Source organism: Crocodylus porosus, unplaced genomic scaffold, assembly GCF_001723895.1.
Source record: "Crocodylus porosus isolate Cpor-Errol unplaced genomic scaffold, CroPor_comp1, whole genome shotgun sequence".
Taxonomy (NCBI): domain Eukaryota; kingdom Metazoa; phylum Chordata; order Crocodylia; family Crocodylidae; genus Crocodylus; species Crocodylus porosus.
The window spans coordinates 78673730-78688477 of NW_017728931.1; the positions used below are offsets into that span (position 1 = coordinate 78673730).

A 14748-nucleotide genomic window follows, 5' to 3' on the forward strand; every position below is an offset into this window, starting at 1 on the left:
CTGGAGCACACCCACTAGCCTGGGGGTAACACTGCCACCACCCAGGGATGGGCTTGATTCTGGCTCTGCGCACCCTGCGAAATACAGGCTTAGTAACCCTCAAGGGTACTTGATTCACTTCCAGAACTTGGGATGCTTCCCCCAGTCAGAAGCACAAGTAGTGGTCTCCCTTAATCAGCCAAACCAAAGGGACCCCAAGGCATAATCTAGACCCACTCCCAATAAGTCTCCCACACTAGGTACAAAGGAGAACTTTATTGGTTGCATGGGGTAGGGTTAGAATAGGGTACAGGGTAGAGCAATATCAGAGAAATCCCATAGAGCAAGCTGGCATGGCTGAGTAGCCTTTGATCATGCATCTGAGTTACTGCAAGCTATATATCTAGTTAGATCTCAGGTAGCTTACTCACAAGTATCATCCAGAGGCAGGTGGAGAGTCCCTCTGGAGGCATACAGTTCCTTGATCATAAGTTTTGAGAGAGAGAGCAAGTTTCAGGTGGTCCAGCTCTTCTCTTTCTCTGAATCTTCCTCATGGCTACTGTCCCCTCCTCTTGGGCAGTCCTTAACTTATGACCTCATTTACCTGGTCCAATGGAGGCCAGCACCTGTTGGCTTTCAGCCAACCAATTTGAAATGCATCACTAGTTGCTGGGCAGACTAGCAGGTCCTAGCTCCCCAGGAAGGCCAAGCTCCTCACCCAGGTATGTGATGCCAGTCAGGTAGGCAGAGGAAGCAGATTTCCCCCCTCCCTCAGGAATGTATCCAGCTCAGGTTACCTAAAGAGATAGGAGAAGGTGTGTATCCTCTGCTGGGCCCATCCTAACCAAATTGCCACAGAGCAGAGTTTTTGGGGAGAAACAGAGGTGGACTTCTGCCACAGACATCTTATCTTAGATGCATGATCATTGATCCAAGTAATCCCGAAATGTTAACAGAATGTGGTTGTGAGAGAAGGCAGACATTTTTATAGTGATATTATTAATGCAGATTTAGAACAAAGGGTGACAGCATTTTAACAAACTGTACTAATCCTTACCCTTCTTTCCTTCCCTTGACTGATATCATCACTTTACAGGTCCCTGAGGTAATTCAGAGCTGGCAGACCCTTGCTCCCTGGGGGAGAGTGTCCATGCTACTAGAGCCTCCATAGCAATGAGGTTCTCTGCATCTGGCTGGGCTCCACAACTAAATCAATCATGGGGACAACCTCTGTATTCAATCTATATAATTCTGTTTGCACTAAAGGAACAACAGATCCTGTTTTCCCATTACAAACATCAGCCAGTAACTAGATCACCCACCAGACAGGATCCTTTAAAAGCAGACTGCCTGCTCATGATTACAGCTACAGGAAGGAGGAAGGTTGCCACATCAAGTTTTATTGTTCAAAATTATCCACCAGTCAGTGTGGATAATCAAAATTACTCCTGAGCCTGAGGAAATCCTTAAAGGACCGTATAAATCATAAGCAAAGAGTTAGTTGCTTTTTGAACATTCACTATTTGTCATATATTTTAAATATTTTTCCCTCATTTGGAGAGTCCCTCAATAATAGAATTTATTATAAAAGAGGGGGAAATAAAGGATGATGAAGACAGGGGTTTTTTTGCTGGGCTTAGTTCTGTTCTCAGACCACACATTCAAAGCAGAAAAGGTGGAATATTTGATACAAGTCTAATCCTGAAAGTTGCTGAAAGAATCACAACGTCCTCAGTCCCATAGACAGCAATTAAAGTGCAGGGTTCTCACCATGTTGTAAATGGTGCCCGGTGTTATTCATTCTCATTGGGCTGTGGTGTACTTTTTTCTGGTCCCTATTAGCCAATGATTTTGGGAGGGTTGGCTTAAGGACTCCTATTAAGGCTGCTGCTAGTGTTAGTGGAATTGCACATAGAAACTATATTTAGGCAACTTTCACTACCCCTTCATGTTTGTGAGCTAGCTCACTGCTGCTGACATAATAAACAGTTTCCAGGAAGGGTCAGGACTCTCTTTAGAAAAGTGAAAGACCCATAACAATTATATTAATTTTTAAATAGAGCAAGATTGTTTTATTATGTCCTTCGGCCTTCACTTCTATACAAAATGACATGAGTGGTTCCAGCTGCCCTTTACAAACAGAGGAGTATTAAACCCAAGGTTTTGTGAAACCCTCCATGCACCCTAAACTTTGGTGGTTCTGGTAAAATGGAATCTGAATCAAAACTGCACTTGGTTTAGTTTTTGCAACCCCCAAATGGGACCCTTGTCTGCTAGGGGGTTATTTTTCTAGATAACACATTTTATGTTCCTGAAATGTTCTTTTTGCAGCTTGGCTTTTTTACACATAAAATATTTTGGCTGTTGTTCTGTCTGTTATTTACAGCATATACATTTACTGAGCAGAGACAAGATTCTGGAAATGTAAAGTATGCAGCATTGGCATATGCTTTATTAAGACAGATGCATTCATTCCCCTTATGCCATGTAAGTGGTTTTTGTATACTGTAGTTTGAAAATCTTCATCATCTTAGATTGAACCAGCCATTGTGATTATTGTAGAAGATGTCAGTACATAGACATGAAGGGCATCTAAGATCTAAAACTTGGTAAAATTTTCTCATGTTAAGAGGATATATAGGACCTTTTTCTACAGTAACTCCTCTTTTTTTTTGATGTCTCCATCTCCTTTTTTTTTACAGAGTCACTGCTGTGGTGTGATGGCTGGACCAACAGACTGGGGGACCAATTTGTATTCCAAGGATTTTAAGGCTTGTGAATGTCCACAGAGCTACAACAAACCTGATGTCTGCATAAGTTATGATAGAAAAAATATTTACAAAAAGGTAAGATTGATACTATTACCTTCTAAAGAAAGGTTTAGACTAAGATTATGTCTGCTTTGCTTGGATGTGAAAGATTCCCTGATATTTTTCAGAAAGGAGATGATTTCTTATTGTTTTCCTTAGCCAGTATTTTCTCTTTCAGCTCTTGTGAAGTTTGTGTGTTTCTTGGCTGTTGCTCTCTATCCTTTCAGTGCCTTCATCTGCGGCATTGCATAGTGACTGAAAGATCTCTGCAGTCTGACTGGGTTCCCTGGTCATGACTGATCAATTGGATTCTAGGCGGGAGGTTCTGGGTGTTTAACTAAGGTCTGTTGCTAAGACACTGATCTTAGTTACAGTCACATTGCCAATGAGGCGATGAGCATCTGTTATCCCTGCCCATCCATCCTCCTCCACTAAAATGCTCAGTTCTAGTAAACATGTTTGCTTAGCCTTTTACCCTGTGTTTAAAGGGCTTTGGGATATTGAAGAATGAAACTTTAAATGTTAGGTATTTCAGTGTTGTTAATCTCTTTCTTTAAGAGAAGGTCATACTCCATTATATCTGCGGAAAGGAAATGTTATAGGCCATAGGTTTCCTGGCAGTACACTCAAAGTACAGTTCCCCCCATCTTCTGAAAAGTGCGTTTAATTATAGCAACATGACAAAATAAATGGTGACAGGTAATAAAAAGAAGTTCCTCAGACATTGGCATATGAGCAGCAGATATCTAGTTAATTGATTTCAATATTTATCTGTCTTGTGTGGAACTTAGTTTTACTGAAAAAGGAAAAATGGTGAAAATCAGCAAAAAAATTCTGCAGTATTTGGAAGCCACTAGTGCAAAATTTGCTATTATTCACATCCAGATTTCTGTGAATGTCACCATTTGATCCTAGATATTTACAAATACAAAAAGTCAGTGTCAGATTTTGCTATTCTGATTTTTTTTTGAGAGTTAATTTACTTCTGGGATAAATTCAGTGTGATCATGACCTTTTTGGCCAAAAAGGTTACATAACCATAAGCCTAAATTGAAGCTTGAAGAGTAGAATTCTTCCAGAAGCATGGATAATAGGTATCTTGGGAATGACCTAGTCCACTTCTCCTCCAAAGCAGTATCAGTCACAGCAGAACACAGATACTTCATAGGGTTCGTTTCCAAACCAGCTCCCACTGACTTGAACATGTTGCTTTCTGAAGTAACCAGGAGCCTATACACCTGTAATTTTGCAGGTCTGCTAAGGTGTTCCAGTCATTTGTACTTTTTTATTTGAAGAGGCATTGCTTGCCTGATCAGCTGCATGGGACCATTGCTATGCTCCAACCACATGCATCTCCTTTGAAGTAAAAGCCACAGCAAACCCATAAGTGACTTATCTTTAATTTGGCAACTTGCTGTGAATTAAATGGGTTGTCTACCCCCAAAGAAATGATCCAGGTTTTACTCTATACCTAAAGCATCCTGAGAGAAATGTTTATCTAACAGATTCTTAAAGTAAATCATGGAGATTCTATAGATTCCCTACAGATTGAATGTATGTTAGACGTAACTTGATTTAGAGTTAGAAAGTTTTTCCTAAATCTGCATGTCTTTCTTCTTGTCTATTTCCAGTAGACATTTCTAACTTTCCTTTTTACAGCAATGTTTTACACATTTGAAAGCTGTTTTCATGTCTCTGCTCAGTCTTCTCACCTATAGAACAGGGGTGTAAAACCCATCCAGCCCATACAACTGGATGAGTGGCACAGGGCCAGTCTGTAGGCTGAACTGAGCCCACAGACCCCCTCTCTTCCCCCCACACCCTCCTCGAGCACGTTGGATCTGGCACCCACTCCAGGCAGTCTGGAACCTGTGCTACATGTAACATGGGCCCCAGTGTCCAGAATGGATGCTGTTTGTGCTGGAGTCTAGCCAGGGGTGTGTAGGTGGATCCCAGACTGGCTGGAGCTGGTGCCATGCTGCACATGGTGCCCACCTGGCCCACACACAGCATCTGCTCCACTTGGCAATTGCACCACATGTGGCATCCACTCCAAAAGATAATTGCTAATGGCTCTGAGATTGCTTCAGCTTGTTCCCTAAGTACTCTGGAGTGAATTTCCTCAGACTGAGCCAATTTGAAAACCTTTAAAATAAATAAGTAGTGTCTAATCTGGGACCCAAGTACAGCATGTGCAGCACAGGTCCCAGGCAGGCTGAAACAGGCCCTGCATGCAGCAGAGTCTGGGAGCTGCTGGGGTGGGCACCATGTGTGGCATGCATGCAGGAACAGGGGCTACATGTGGCTGTGCCACATGTGGGTCTGTTGAGACCCAGGGGCAGTACCAGAGGCTTGATGGCAGACTCCATGGGCCAAATCTGGCCCGCATGCCAAATGTTTGATACCCCTGCTCTAGACTGAACAACCCAGTTCCTTCCTCACAGACCTTGAGTTCTAGACCCCTGATTATTTCTGTTGCTCTTCTCTGGGCTCTCAGCAGTTGGCTCCACATCTTAGATAACACCTGTCTTACTAGTTAATTCCTGTGTTCTGTTAATGCAACTAATTTTTCCAGCCTAATTGGGGGTACACTGGAGTAATCAAATTACATCTTAATTTCCAACATTTTTCTAACTTGTCAAGATCATCACTTGATCTTACCCTAATCCTGTTCCCAGGGGTTATCCCAGGAGTAAATTAAGTGCTTGCAACTCCTTTGGTGTCACCTGAAATTTAATAAGTACATATGCTCTTTATTCCATCATCCAAGCCATTTTGCTACTTGGCTTATGAAGATGTTGTATTCGATGTGAAAAGCCTTACTAAAGTCAAGATATATCACATGTACTACTTCTTATTCACAAAGAAATTTACCCTGTCATAGAGTAAATTCTTTCAGGGAATTGAAGCGAGGCTGATTGGTCTATTATTCTCTGGGTCCTCCTTTCGCCACCATTTGTGAAGATAGAAACTTTGTTGCTCTTTTCAAGCCTTCTGGAGCCTCACTTACCCTCCACAAATTCTCCAAAGATAATTGCTAATGGCTCTGAGATTGCTTCAGCCTGTTCCCTAAGTACCCTAGAGTGAATATCCTCAGACTGAGCCAATTTGAGAACATTTAACATAGATAAATAGTGTCTAATCTGTTCTCCCTAGTCTAGCCTAATTTTTATACTTTTGGTCATTAATGCATTTCACCAGGCAATCCTTTTAGAGAAGACTGAAACAGAAAGACATCAAATACTTCAACCTTCTTTGTGTTGGCTATTATTACTTTTCCTTCCCCACTTAGGGGAGGACTAATTTTTTCCTTAGTCTTCCTCTTCTGCTAATGTACTTATCTAATGTTTCCTTCTTACCTTTTATGTCGCCTCCTAGTTGTATTTCTTTGTGTGCCTTAGCTTTGCTAACTTTGTTCCTACATACCCATGCTATGCTTTTACCTTAGTAATTCAATGTGGTTTACAATATTTGCTTGATTCTTTTCTTAAGTTTCAAATCATGGGGGCTAACAATTTAACCAAACTGGTCCCTTTCTACTGTTTTCATTTAGTCCTTAGATTGAGGTAATTTGTGCTTGTGCCCTTACTATTTTTTTAAAGAAACCACCAGTTCTCCTGAATTCCTTTTATCCTTAGATTTGCTTCCCATTGAACTTTTCCTGCCAAATCTCGGTGTTGACTGAAGTCAGCTTTCTTGGTGGCCATTGTCTTTATATTAGTATTCAATCTTCTTCCATTCCTAAGAATCACAAACTCTATAATTTCATGGTTACTAGCAACTAGGCTATTATCTACCTTCCCATTTTCAACCAATTCCTCCCTGTCAATCTGAATTAAAATAAGAAGATCCTCACTTCTGGTTGCTTTGGTCATCTTCTCTATCAAAATTGTCCCCAGCAGATGTGAAGGACTTGTTGGACAGTCTGTCATGTTGTATTATTTCCCTGCAAATGTCTTAGTAGTTAAAGTTTTCCATTACCACTAAGAGCTGTGCTTTATCTGATTCTGTTAGTTATTCTAAAAATCCTCCACCTTATCTCCACAGTTTGGTGGTCAATACCAGACCCCCAACTCTTGTTTTCTACTCTTCTTACAGAGAGTTTCAACAGTTATATCTCCCACTGCATGCTGGGGCTCAGGACAAGTGTATGTCATTTACTTACAAAATATCACCTCTTCCCTTTTTTCCCTGCCTGTCCTTACTGAACAAAATGTGTATGTGTACCCTTTCCTTGGACCATAACCTTGTCATGGTGGAGAGGTTTGTGTGTTCCAATGACACTCAGAGCTATGTCATCTGGAGTGTTGTACTCCTGGTAGGGTGGCCCCTGGTGAACAGATGTGAGGTGAGGTCCCAGACTAGGCATGGTCCAAGCTCCTGAAGACCACAGCAGCAGAACAGGTGTACTTGAGGACCTGCTTGTTCTCTGGTGGTGAAGGCAGATAAGAGCTGCAGTGGGATGGCGGTCTCTGGTTATCTTGGACATCCTTGCCACTGGGTTCAGGGCTCCCTTCTGTCAAGCTTGTGTGGCTGTCGCTTGTGTACTGGCTTCCCCATATTAAAAGATGTCAAGCACAGGCCTCTGTCAGGGATGTCCCCTTGCAGACATCATCTTCATATTGAGGGAAATCCAAAGTTAGGATAGATAGATAGGTTATTAGATAAGGGCCCAAGGTATATACACACTCACATCAACATATATCAGCATTGGAGTGCACTTATTAGCATGCTAAAGTAGATATAATTGAGTCTGCTTAATTGATGTAGATGTAATTGAGTCTGACCTCCTGGCAGGTCTGCAGACAGTCTATAATAGATGTGATTTGGAATATCAAATTCAAAAGGCAGTTTGGGACACTGAAATTCTCTTCTATCCTTGAATCTTGCAGCTTGGGCCCTTATCTAATAAAAAGCAATTATAACAAGAAAATAAAAGTATATGCTTGTTCCACAAAGAAAATGCAGTAAAAATAGCCCAAGCATTACACGTTGCTATGCTGTCTTTTAGTTTGAATTTTTACTCAATCTTACATTCACCTACTAGCTTCACATATTTATTATTTGGAAAAGCAAAGAAAGGCTATTGCTTCCTGTTCTGCGGACATTTGCAGCATTAGTCTGTCTGTAACAAATGAGACAAAATTAAAATAGCTTCTCTGACACAGGGTGGAATTCCTGGTAGCGTATTCCCATGTACCCAATTATTGTAGAGAACACATTCCCAGTAACCTTGTATTGCTTTTAGTTAATCTTTGCTTTTTCTTTTTCAGACTTGTGGAACTGTGATAATCAATTACCTCAAAGATCATATGATTATACTTATGGGGATTGCATTTGGACTGGCAGTTGTTGAGGTATCACTATAAGCAATTAAAATGTTTAATAGCTGACAAGCAATATGTTATACTTCATATAACTGTGCCTGAGATTAAAATACCTGTACTGCTCTATTACTAGGCAGGGTTAAACTGGCTCTAACTTTGGTGATAAACTTACTATAATTTTCTATTTCCAGTATATTACAGTAGGTACTTGAACATCAGTCAGGACTAAGATCCCATTATGATTAATGCTGTAACACAAGTTGCATGACACAGAATCTGCAAGGTGTTTACAATCTTATGAGTTAAATCAGGGGTGGGCAAAATATGATCTGTGGGCCAGTTCTGGCTCACCAAGGGATTTTATCCAGCTCACGGCACATCTCTTGGCCCAGCTATGGGACGCAGCCCCATCTGTGGCACATATAGTTGGTTCCACTGCCCCAGGTGTGCAGCAGGGCTGGGGTGGCGCAGTGGCCACACTCTGCTTTCTGGCAGCACTGGTGGTGGCAGCTTCTTCAGGCTGATGCTGCCAGTGTTGCTGCCACCACTGCTGGACCCGGCCCTGCTGCCTGGGCACCCTGGCCCATCTATCCTGCACCCACTACTGGGGCCCCCGATGCGGCAGGTGGGCAGGCGGCACCTCCATGAAGACTAGGCTGGGATCCCCACATGCAGGACACACTCGGCTAAGGGCTGGAGGATGGGGCCACAGGTGAGAAGGGAACAGCATCTGGGAGTGGGATGTGGGGCTGGGGCCAGGGCTGCTGGGCAGTAACAGTATGGGGTACGTCCAGGGCAGAGCTGTCATCCAGGTCTGGTACAGTGGATCATGACTAGCCCAACCTGGGAGGGGGGTGCACCCCCATGACACAGCCCCCACCCCAGCACAGGTGCATGTGGGCAGCCCCAGTACAGTGCAGATGAGGAGTGGTGCAGCCCAACAGTGAAGATTGGTCTCAATGGGCCTCTTGACTAGATTAAGCCACCCCACACTGCTGAGCTGCACCGTTCCCCAGCCAGGCTGTACTGGGGTTGCCTGCATGACCCTGTGCTGGGGCAGAGGCAGTGGAGGCTGGGTTGTGGGCATGCACTCTGCCCCCTTCCATGTTGGGCTGGTCATAATCCATTGTATGGGGAGAAGATCATGGCTTTGCCCCAGCACCATGCTGTCACCACCTCACAGCCCTGGCCCTGGCTCCCCCCATCGCATTCGCAGATGCCACTCCCCACCTACCCATGGCTCCATACCCTCTCTCAATAGAGTGTGCCCTGCCTGCAAGGGTCCTGGGCTGGTCTAGTAATTTACCACTTAGGGAGTTTTGGTGAGCTGTTGCGGGTGAGGAAGGGAAGTGCTGACCTGGCACAGCTGGGAGTGGGGGGTGCTGACAGCTCACCAAATCTCCCTAAGTGGCCCTCCAGGCTAAATAATTGCCCACTCCTGAGCTAATAGAAATTGTACATTGTGTTCAAAGTAAGGAGTTATGACTAGTTGTGTGATCCCAAAAAACATACCAAGCCAAGTCAGAGTTCTTCCTCACTTTGCTTTGGGGAAAGAATAATCACATAAGACAACTGTCTTTGTGGCTCACTCAGTTTAGTTTTTTAGACCAAAGTAATTTAGCTGAATATCTGAATTTTAATATGCTTATTTTAATTAAGCTGCCTGATTTGTCACCTGGCACTTCTCCAAGTTTATTCATTAGTATTTGATGGAATCTGGAGAACTTTTGACTACTAGAGTAAAAAGAAAAACCTCTTAGTGATTTTGATTGACTCTGGACTAGGTTGATAAAAAGTTATTGTGACAGGGGGCCATCTCAAGGCTGGGTCTCAGCCTTGGCCTGCCCACCTGTCTAAGTAGGACAGTTCACCCAGTCTCTCCTGCCATGACTTGCTATTCCCCAAAATTGTTGAAAATGTGGGAGGCTGCCCATTTTAATGCCCCAATGCCAGAGGGCACTGTCCATGGCTCTGTACCACCCCTACACCATGGTCCATGCCTTGCAGATGGCACCCATGTTGCTCCAGTGCCCCACACTGTGACCCGAGCTCCAGAGTCTCACTTGGGACTCTCACTCCCCATTGGAGCTCACAGTCACAGTGCCCTCACACTAGGCAGTGTTTAACCTTTTGACCTAAACTTGGCCTCACAATGTCTAAGGGCTTACTGGGGTCTCCCTCTGACCCAACACTCAGCCTCACCATGTCTGAAGACTTACCAGGGCCCCAGCCTCTGGCCCAACTGTGGCCTCAAGTGTCCATAGATTTACCCTGGGCTAACTTCCCCTTTTCTGAGGCCTCAACTTATGTCCTCCTACTAGAGTCTCCCTCCTATTCAATCCTGTGATTAGGCAGGGCTGTCAGCTCCCTACACCTCATCCCTCTTGGGTGTGGCTTCCCTCTGAGACCTTTAGCCAAACAGGCCCTGGCCCAACTCCAGGCCAGTCAGAACCCCAGGCCCCCTGGCTCTGGGCATCCCTTGTGGGGGGCACTCTAGCCCTTTTGACCTTCCTGGTCCTGGCCTCAGCATTGACCAGTTGAGGGTTTTGTATAGACTCTCGTGCTGCTCGCCCACTCCCTCTCACATGGGTCTGTCTTCTCAGGCTGCTGCCTGTCCCTACTGGGGACCCACTTTGCACCCCCTCCCTGGGGCTCGGGGTCTTGTGGGATCACGTGTCCATGGACATGCCTGGTCCCATTTACCCTCCAGTCTTAATGACCCACCAGATGGTGGGGGCTGGAGTTATCAGGCATCCCTACCTGCTTTTCACCGGGGAAGTAAATGGCCTGGCATTTTGGGGGGACCGTGGACAGCCCCACGAGACCACCCTTCTCCAGCAGGGTGTAGTTTTCTATCATGCCCAGGACCATGTTACCTGCCCTGGGCTCCTCCCTCCCAGATTACTTGTTGTTCCTCAGCTGCAGCTGTCTGCCTCTCTCTGGCCCAACTCTCTGGACCTCTCCTTAGATGCCTCCCATCCAGAGGCTGAGTTTCAGCCTCCTTCATTTCAGTCTGCTGTCTTGCTGAGCCTTTCTTCCCCCATCACTGAGACAGTGATGCCCCCCCCTCCCCAAATGAAGGGACCTTCATCCTCCTTAGGCTCTGGTCCTGCCTCCAGGCAAGTTGGGGTGCCAAATAGCCCACCATGGTCCAGGCCTGCTCCTCGCATAGGACTTCATTGCCCTTTGGCCTTCTAGCCCTGGTCCTCTTGCGTTGACCAGTCAGGGTGCTCTGGTCCCAGCACCACAGCAGCTGGCCTCCTTAGGCAACAAGGGTCCCCCTATGGGCCCCACCCTACAGCCATCTCACACTGAGCTCACTTAGAGCCCCAGATATCTTGACAATACCACTCAACTGGTGTAGACTCATTTGAGCCCCAGGCCTCACTCTTGCCTGTTCTAAATCAGGGGCTTGCCTAGCCCCTGTGTAGACCTGCAAGCTCTCAGCCCCTTTGCTAGGCTGGCTTCCTGATGTTAGGCCCAAAGCCTTTTCCTCAGGGTTTGGGACCTGCCATCTCCATATAGTTCCTCCCTTACCTCCAAGGTGTTATGAGCAGCAACATAGCCAGGTGTTGTTGCTCCCCAGCTGCTTGCCTCAGCCCTGAGAGCCTGGATCATAAAATGGCCAACTCATCAGGGCTGGCCTGCACCTGCTGGCTGCCTGCTCTCAGCCTTAAAGTGGCAAGCACCCAAAGGTGCACTGTCACAGTTATCAATTTTACCCTTCAAAATACATCAATTAAGGATAGCCAAGAACTGTATTGACTTAACCCAAGAACTCAAATCAGTTACATGAAACTTAGTTGTAGTTAAATCACAGCTCTTATAATAGAAATATTATGATGTAGAATTATTGCTTCAAGAATACTGTTCAACCATAGAAGAGATTTTTTTGTGCTGGTTGATATATTAACTATTAATAACTAATAATTATAAAATGTATTTATATGTTTATATATTTTAACATATAAAAGAGCAGTATGCATTATTGAAATGTTTGTTATATTTATTTTAATTGTTTAATTATCCAGTGAATGACAAAGTAAATTTACTCTAAGTGAACAAAAAAAAAATCACGATTTTATCTAAACAGCCAGTTGACTAACATTAGGCTTTTATTAGAAGATGACTAAGAAGGGATTTACTTTGCCTTATTCTATCATTTCACATATTTTTCATTATTCCTTTGTGGTTACCTTCCCCCTTCCCCTCCCCCCAAAACTAGATGTTTGAGGTAAAAGCAGGAAAAAAGTGTATTTTGCAGAGCTCAATCTGTTATTCATACTGAAAACATTTTATCATTGTAGTCCTGTTTTGGCAGAGAATTATTCTCCCTGGTAGAAAAAGCAGTCAGGTTCTCTAACCCCAAAATACATTTCCAGGAAAATAGTAGTAAGCAGGGAAGAGTTAGTACAGTCAAAGCTGTTGAGATGGCCTGGCACTAACTTCTCACTTGGCATAGGTTGAGGATTATTTCAAGAGGCAACCTGTGTAGGTCAGGTCTCTAGCTTTCTTCAGTGGGGAAAGTTCAAAGCACAAATGAGGAAAAATAGATCAAACGTGGCAAAAAGAAACACTTCCAAAATGTAGTTTAAAAAGTATAGAAAGAGTTATTTTGTCTATGAAAAATAGGTTTCAATCACTTTGATATAGTGATGACAGCAACCTCAATTTTCTTCTTAAATGTCATTTCCTTGGCCAACCTTCTGCCACTTTTCTGCAATTGAATGCTTTCCACTGCTGTTGCCTTTCCTGATCATGAGGAGGGCTGAAAACAAAAGAAAGATCCAAGACAAGGAACATCAGGTAGTCCAAACATTCCCAGTGTTATTAACTTAGGTAGAGCTATGGAAGTTCCTATCATCTCTGTCCCCAAGATGTTAACATATCATGCCATCTTGCATGATTGTCTATCAAAGGGCACATAAGTCCATCCTATAACAAAGAAACAAAAAGTGCCAATCTAAAGCTTCCCCCCATCTTCTCTTTTGCCATCTACATGCTGATCTTTTGTTCACTCATTTTATTATTTCTGTCAACTAGACTGTTACCAATTTAAATCAGGGATTTTACAAATTTAAGATGGGTGCTAGTGATAGGCTTATTCAGCTCTTCAGTGAGGTTGAATCTTCTTCTGCCAGCAATGAGCTTGCCTCCTTTGTTTTACTTTATAACTGTTTATATATTTCCCAGTGAATACCTCAAAGGGGGTTCAATGTCATTGTTCTGTCGCTTCATAAACAATGATTGGAATCTTTCCAATTTTTTACTTAAAACACCATAGATTGATTCATTTTAAGGCCAGGACAGATCATTATGATCTTGTAACACAATACTGGCCACAGAATTTCACACTGTAATTTTCACCCCAAAAGTACATGTTATTTCAATTTGATTAAAAAACAAAACAAAACAAGATTCCTTTAATAGACTCAAAAGTTATAGTCTGGTCAGATTATTGTTAGATTTAAAATATTTTTGTGTAACCATTTAGCACCTGAAATGATGAGAGTATAGCTGCTATAGCAATATGTTTACCTCTGTATACTCACACACACACGTTACTGAAACAGGTCAAGGTAAAAATAGTAAAGAAATATTTTAAACAGGAGGAAATTTGGTATGTAAAACTAAGTCTGAGAAGTTTTTCAACCTCTTAGATAAAAAAAAATAAATAAATTTCCATCCAAGGTTCCATAACTTTTGAGTATTTGCTGCCTCGTTGCAGATAATAGCTGCATTTAAAAATCTCACAGCTGAAAAAGGGGTTCCAATCTAAAGGAGCAATCCAGCTTTTGAGAGCAGATTTAAGATGTCCATGATGTCTCCAAACTTCCTGGCAGTACAGACTAATTTAATTAAAATGCGAATATTCTAGAGTCATGCTCTTAAGAGTTACATTGGAAAAGATCTTCATAGCAGATTTAGCCTGCATATAAATCCAAGACATTTGCAAACAAAATGTTCTGCATACCACTTTTATGTAGGGTTTCCAGAGCTGCTAAATAATACCATAATGTCTTTGTTTTCCAGATTGTTGGTCTGGGGTTTTCTATGGGCCTTTACTGCCAGATCAATAGAAAATGAAACTGTGGAAGTGTCGGAAGTATGTCACCTGCCAAATCAAAACCTTTATGGATAGACAGATATTTGGCTTGGCACGTTTCTATAAACACCTGTATGTCAGAAGCAGCTGTTTTGATAAAAGCAACAGCCCCAGTGCCTGCAGATTCTTCACAAGTTGTAAAATGCTCTCACTAAAATTAAGGAGATTTAATGAAGTGTATGTGAATTTTTATTTGCAATAAATGTCTTTGTTTACACTTTTGATGACTTTACTTTGTCCAAAGATTACATTTGAGGGATGCTGACATTTTTAGTTTACCATGCAATATGTCTACTACAAAGTGATAAAGTCAAGAGTCATAACACACATCTGCAAATGATATTGCAATGGTCAGCTGATTTTGTGAATCACATGATTCCATGGCTGGTACTACAGGTTAACAACATGTATAGTATTATAGAAAGGATTTTGTTCCTTGTGATATTCATAGCATTCAATATTCACTCAAATAGGTACCTCGTAGAAAAATTTATTTTGAAAAAATGGGCAATCATAGGTTTAAATT

The 14748-nt window shown here is 42.9% G+C and overlaps 1 protein-coding gene across 2 annotated transcripts in view; it reads left to right on the plus strand.

Moving 5' to 3' along the window:
• TSPAN8 (tetraspanin 8) overlaps positions 1-14442 on the plus strand; it is a 35418-nt gene extending 20976 nt beyond the window's left edge. For both annotated transcript variants that reach the window (XM_019543211.1, XM_019543209.1), the window contains 3 exons: positions 2682-2825; positions 8063-8146; positions 14150-14442. In XM_019543211.1, coding sequence (XP_019398756.1) covers positions 2682-2825; positions 8063-8146; positions 14150-14203 — 282 coding nt within the window. In that variant the 3' untranslated portion in view covers positions 14204-14442. The remainder of the gene's footprint in view (positions 1-2681; positions 2826-8062; positions 8147-14149) is intronic.
• Positions 14443-14748: the final 306 nt, after the last annotated feature.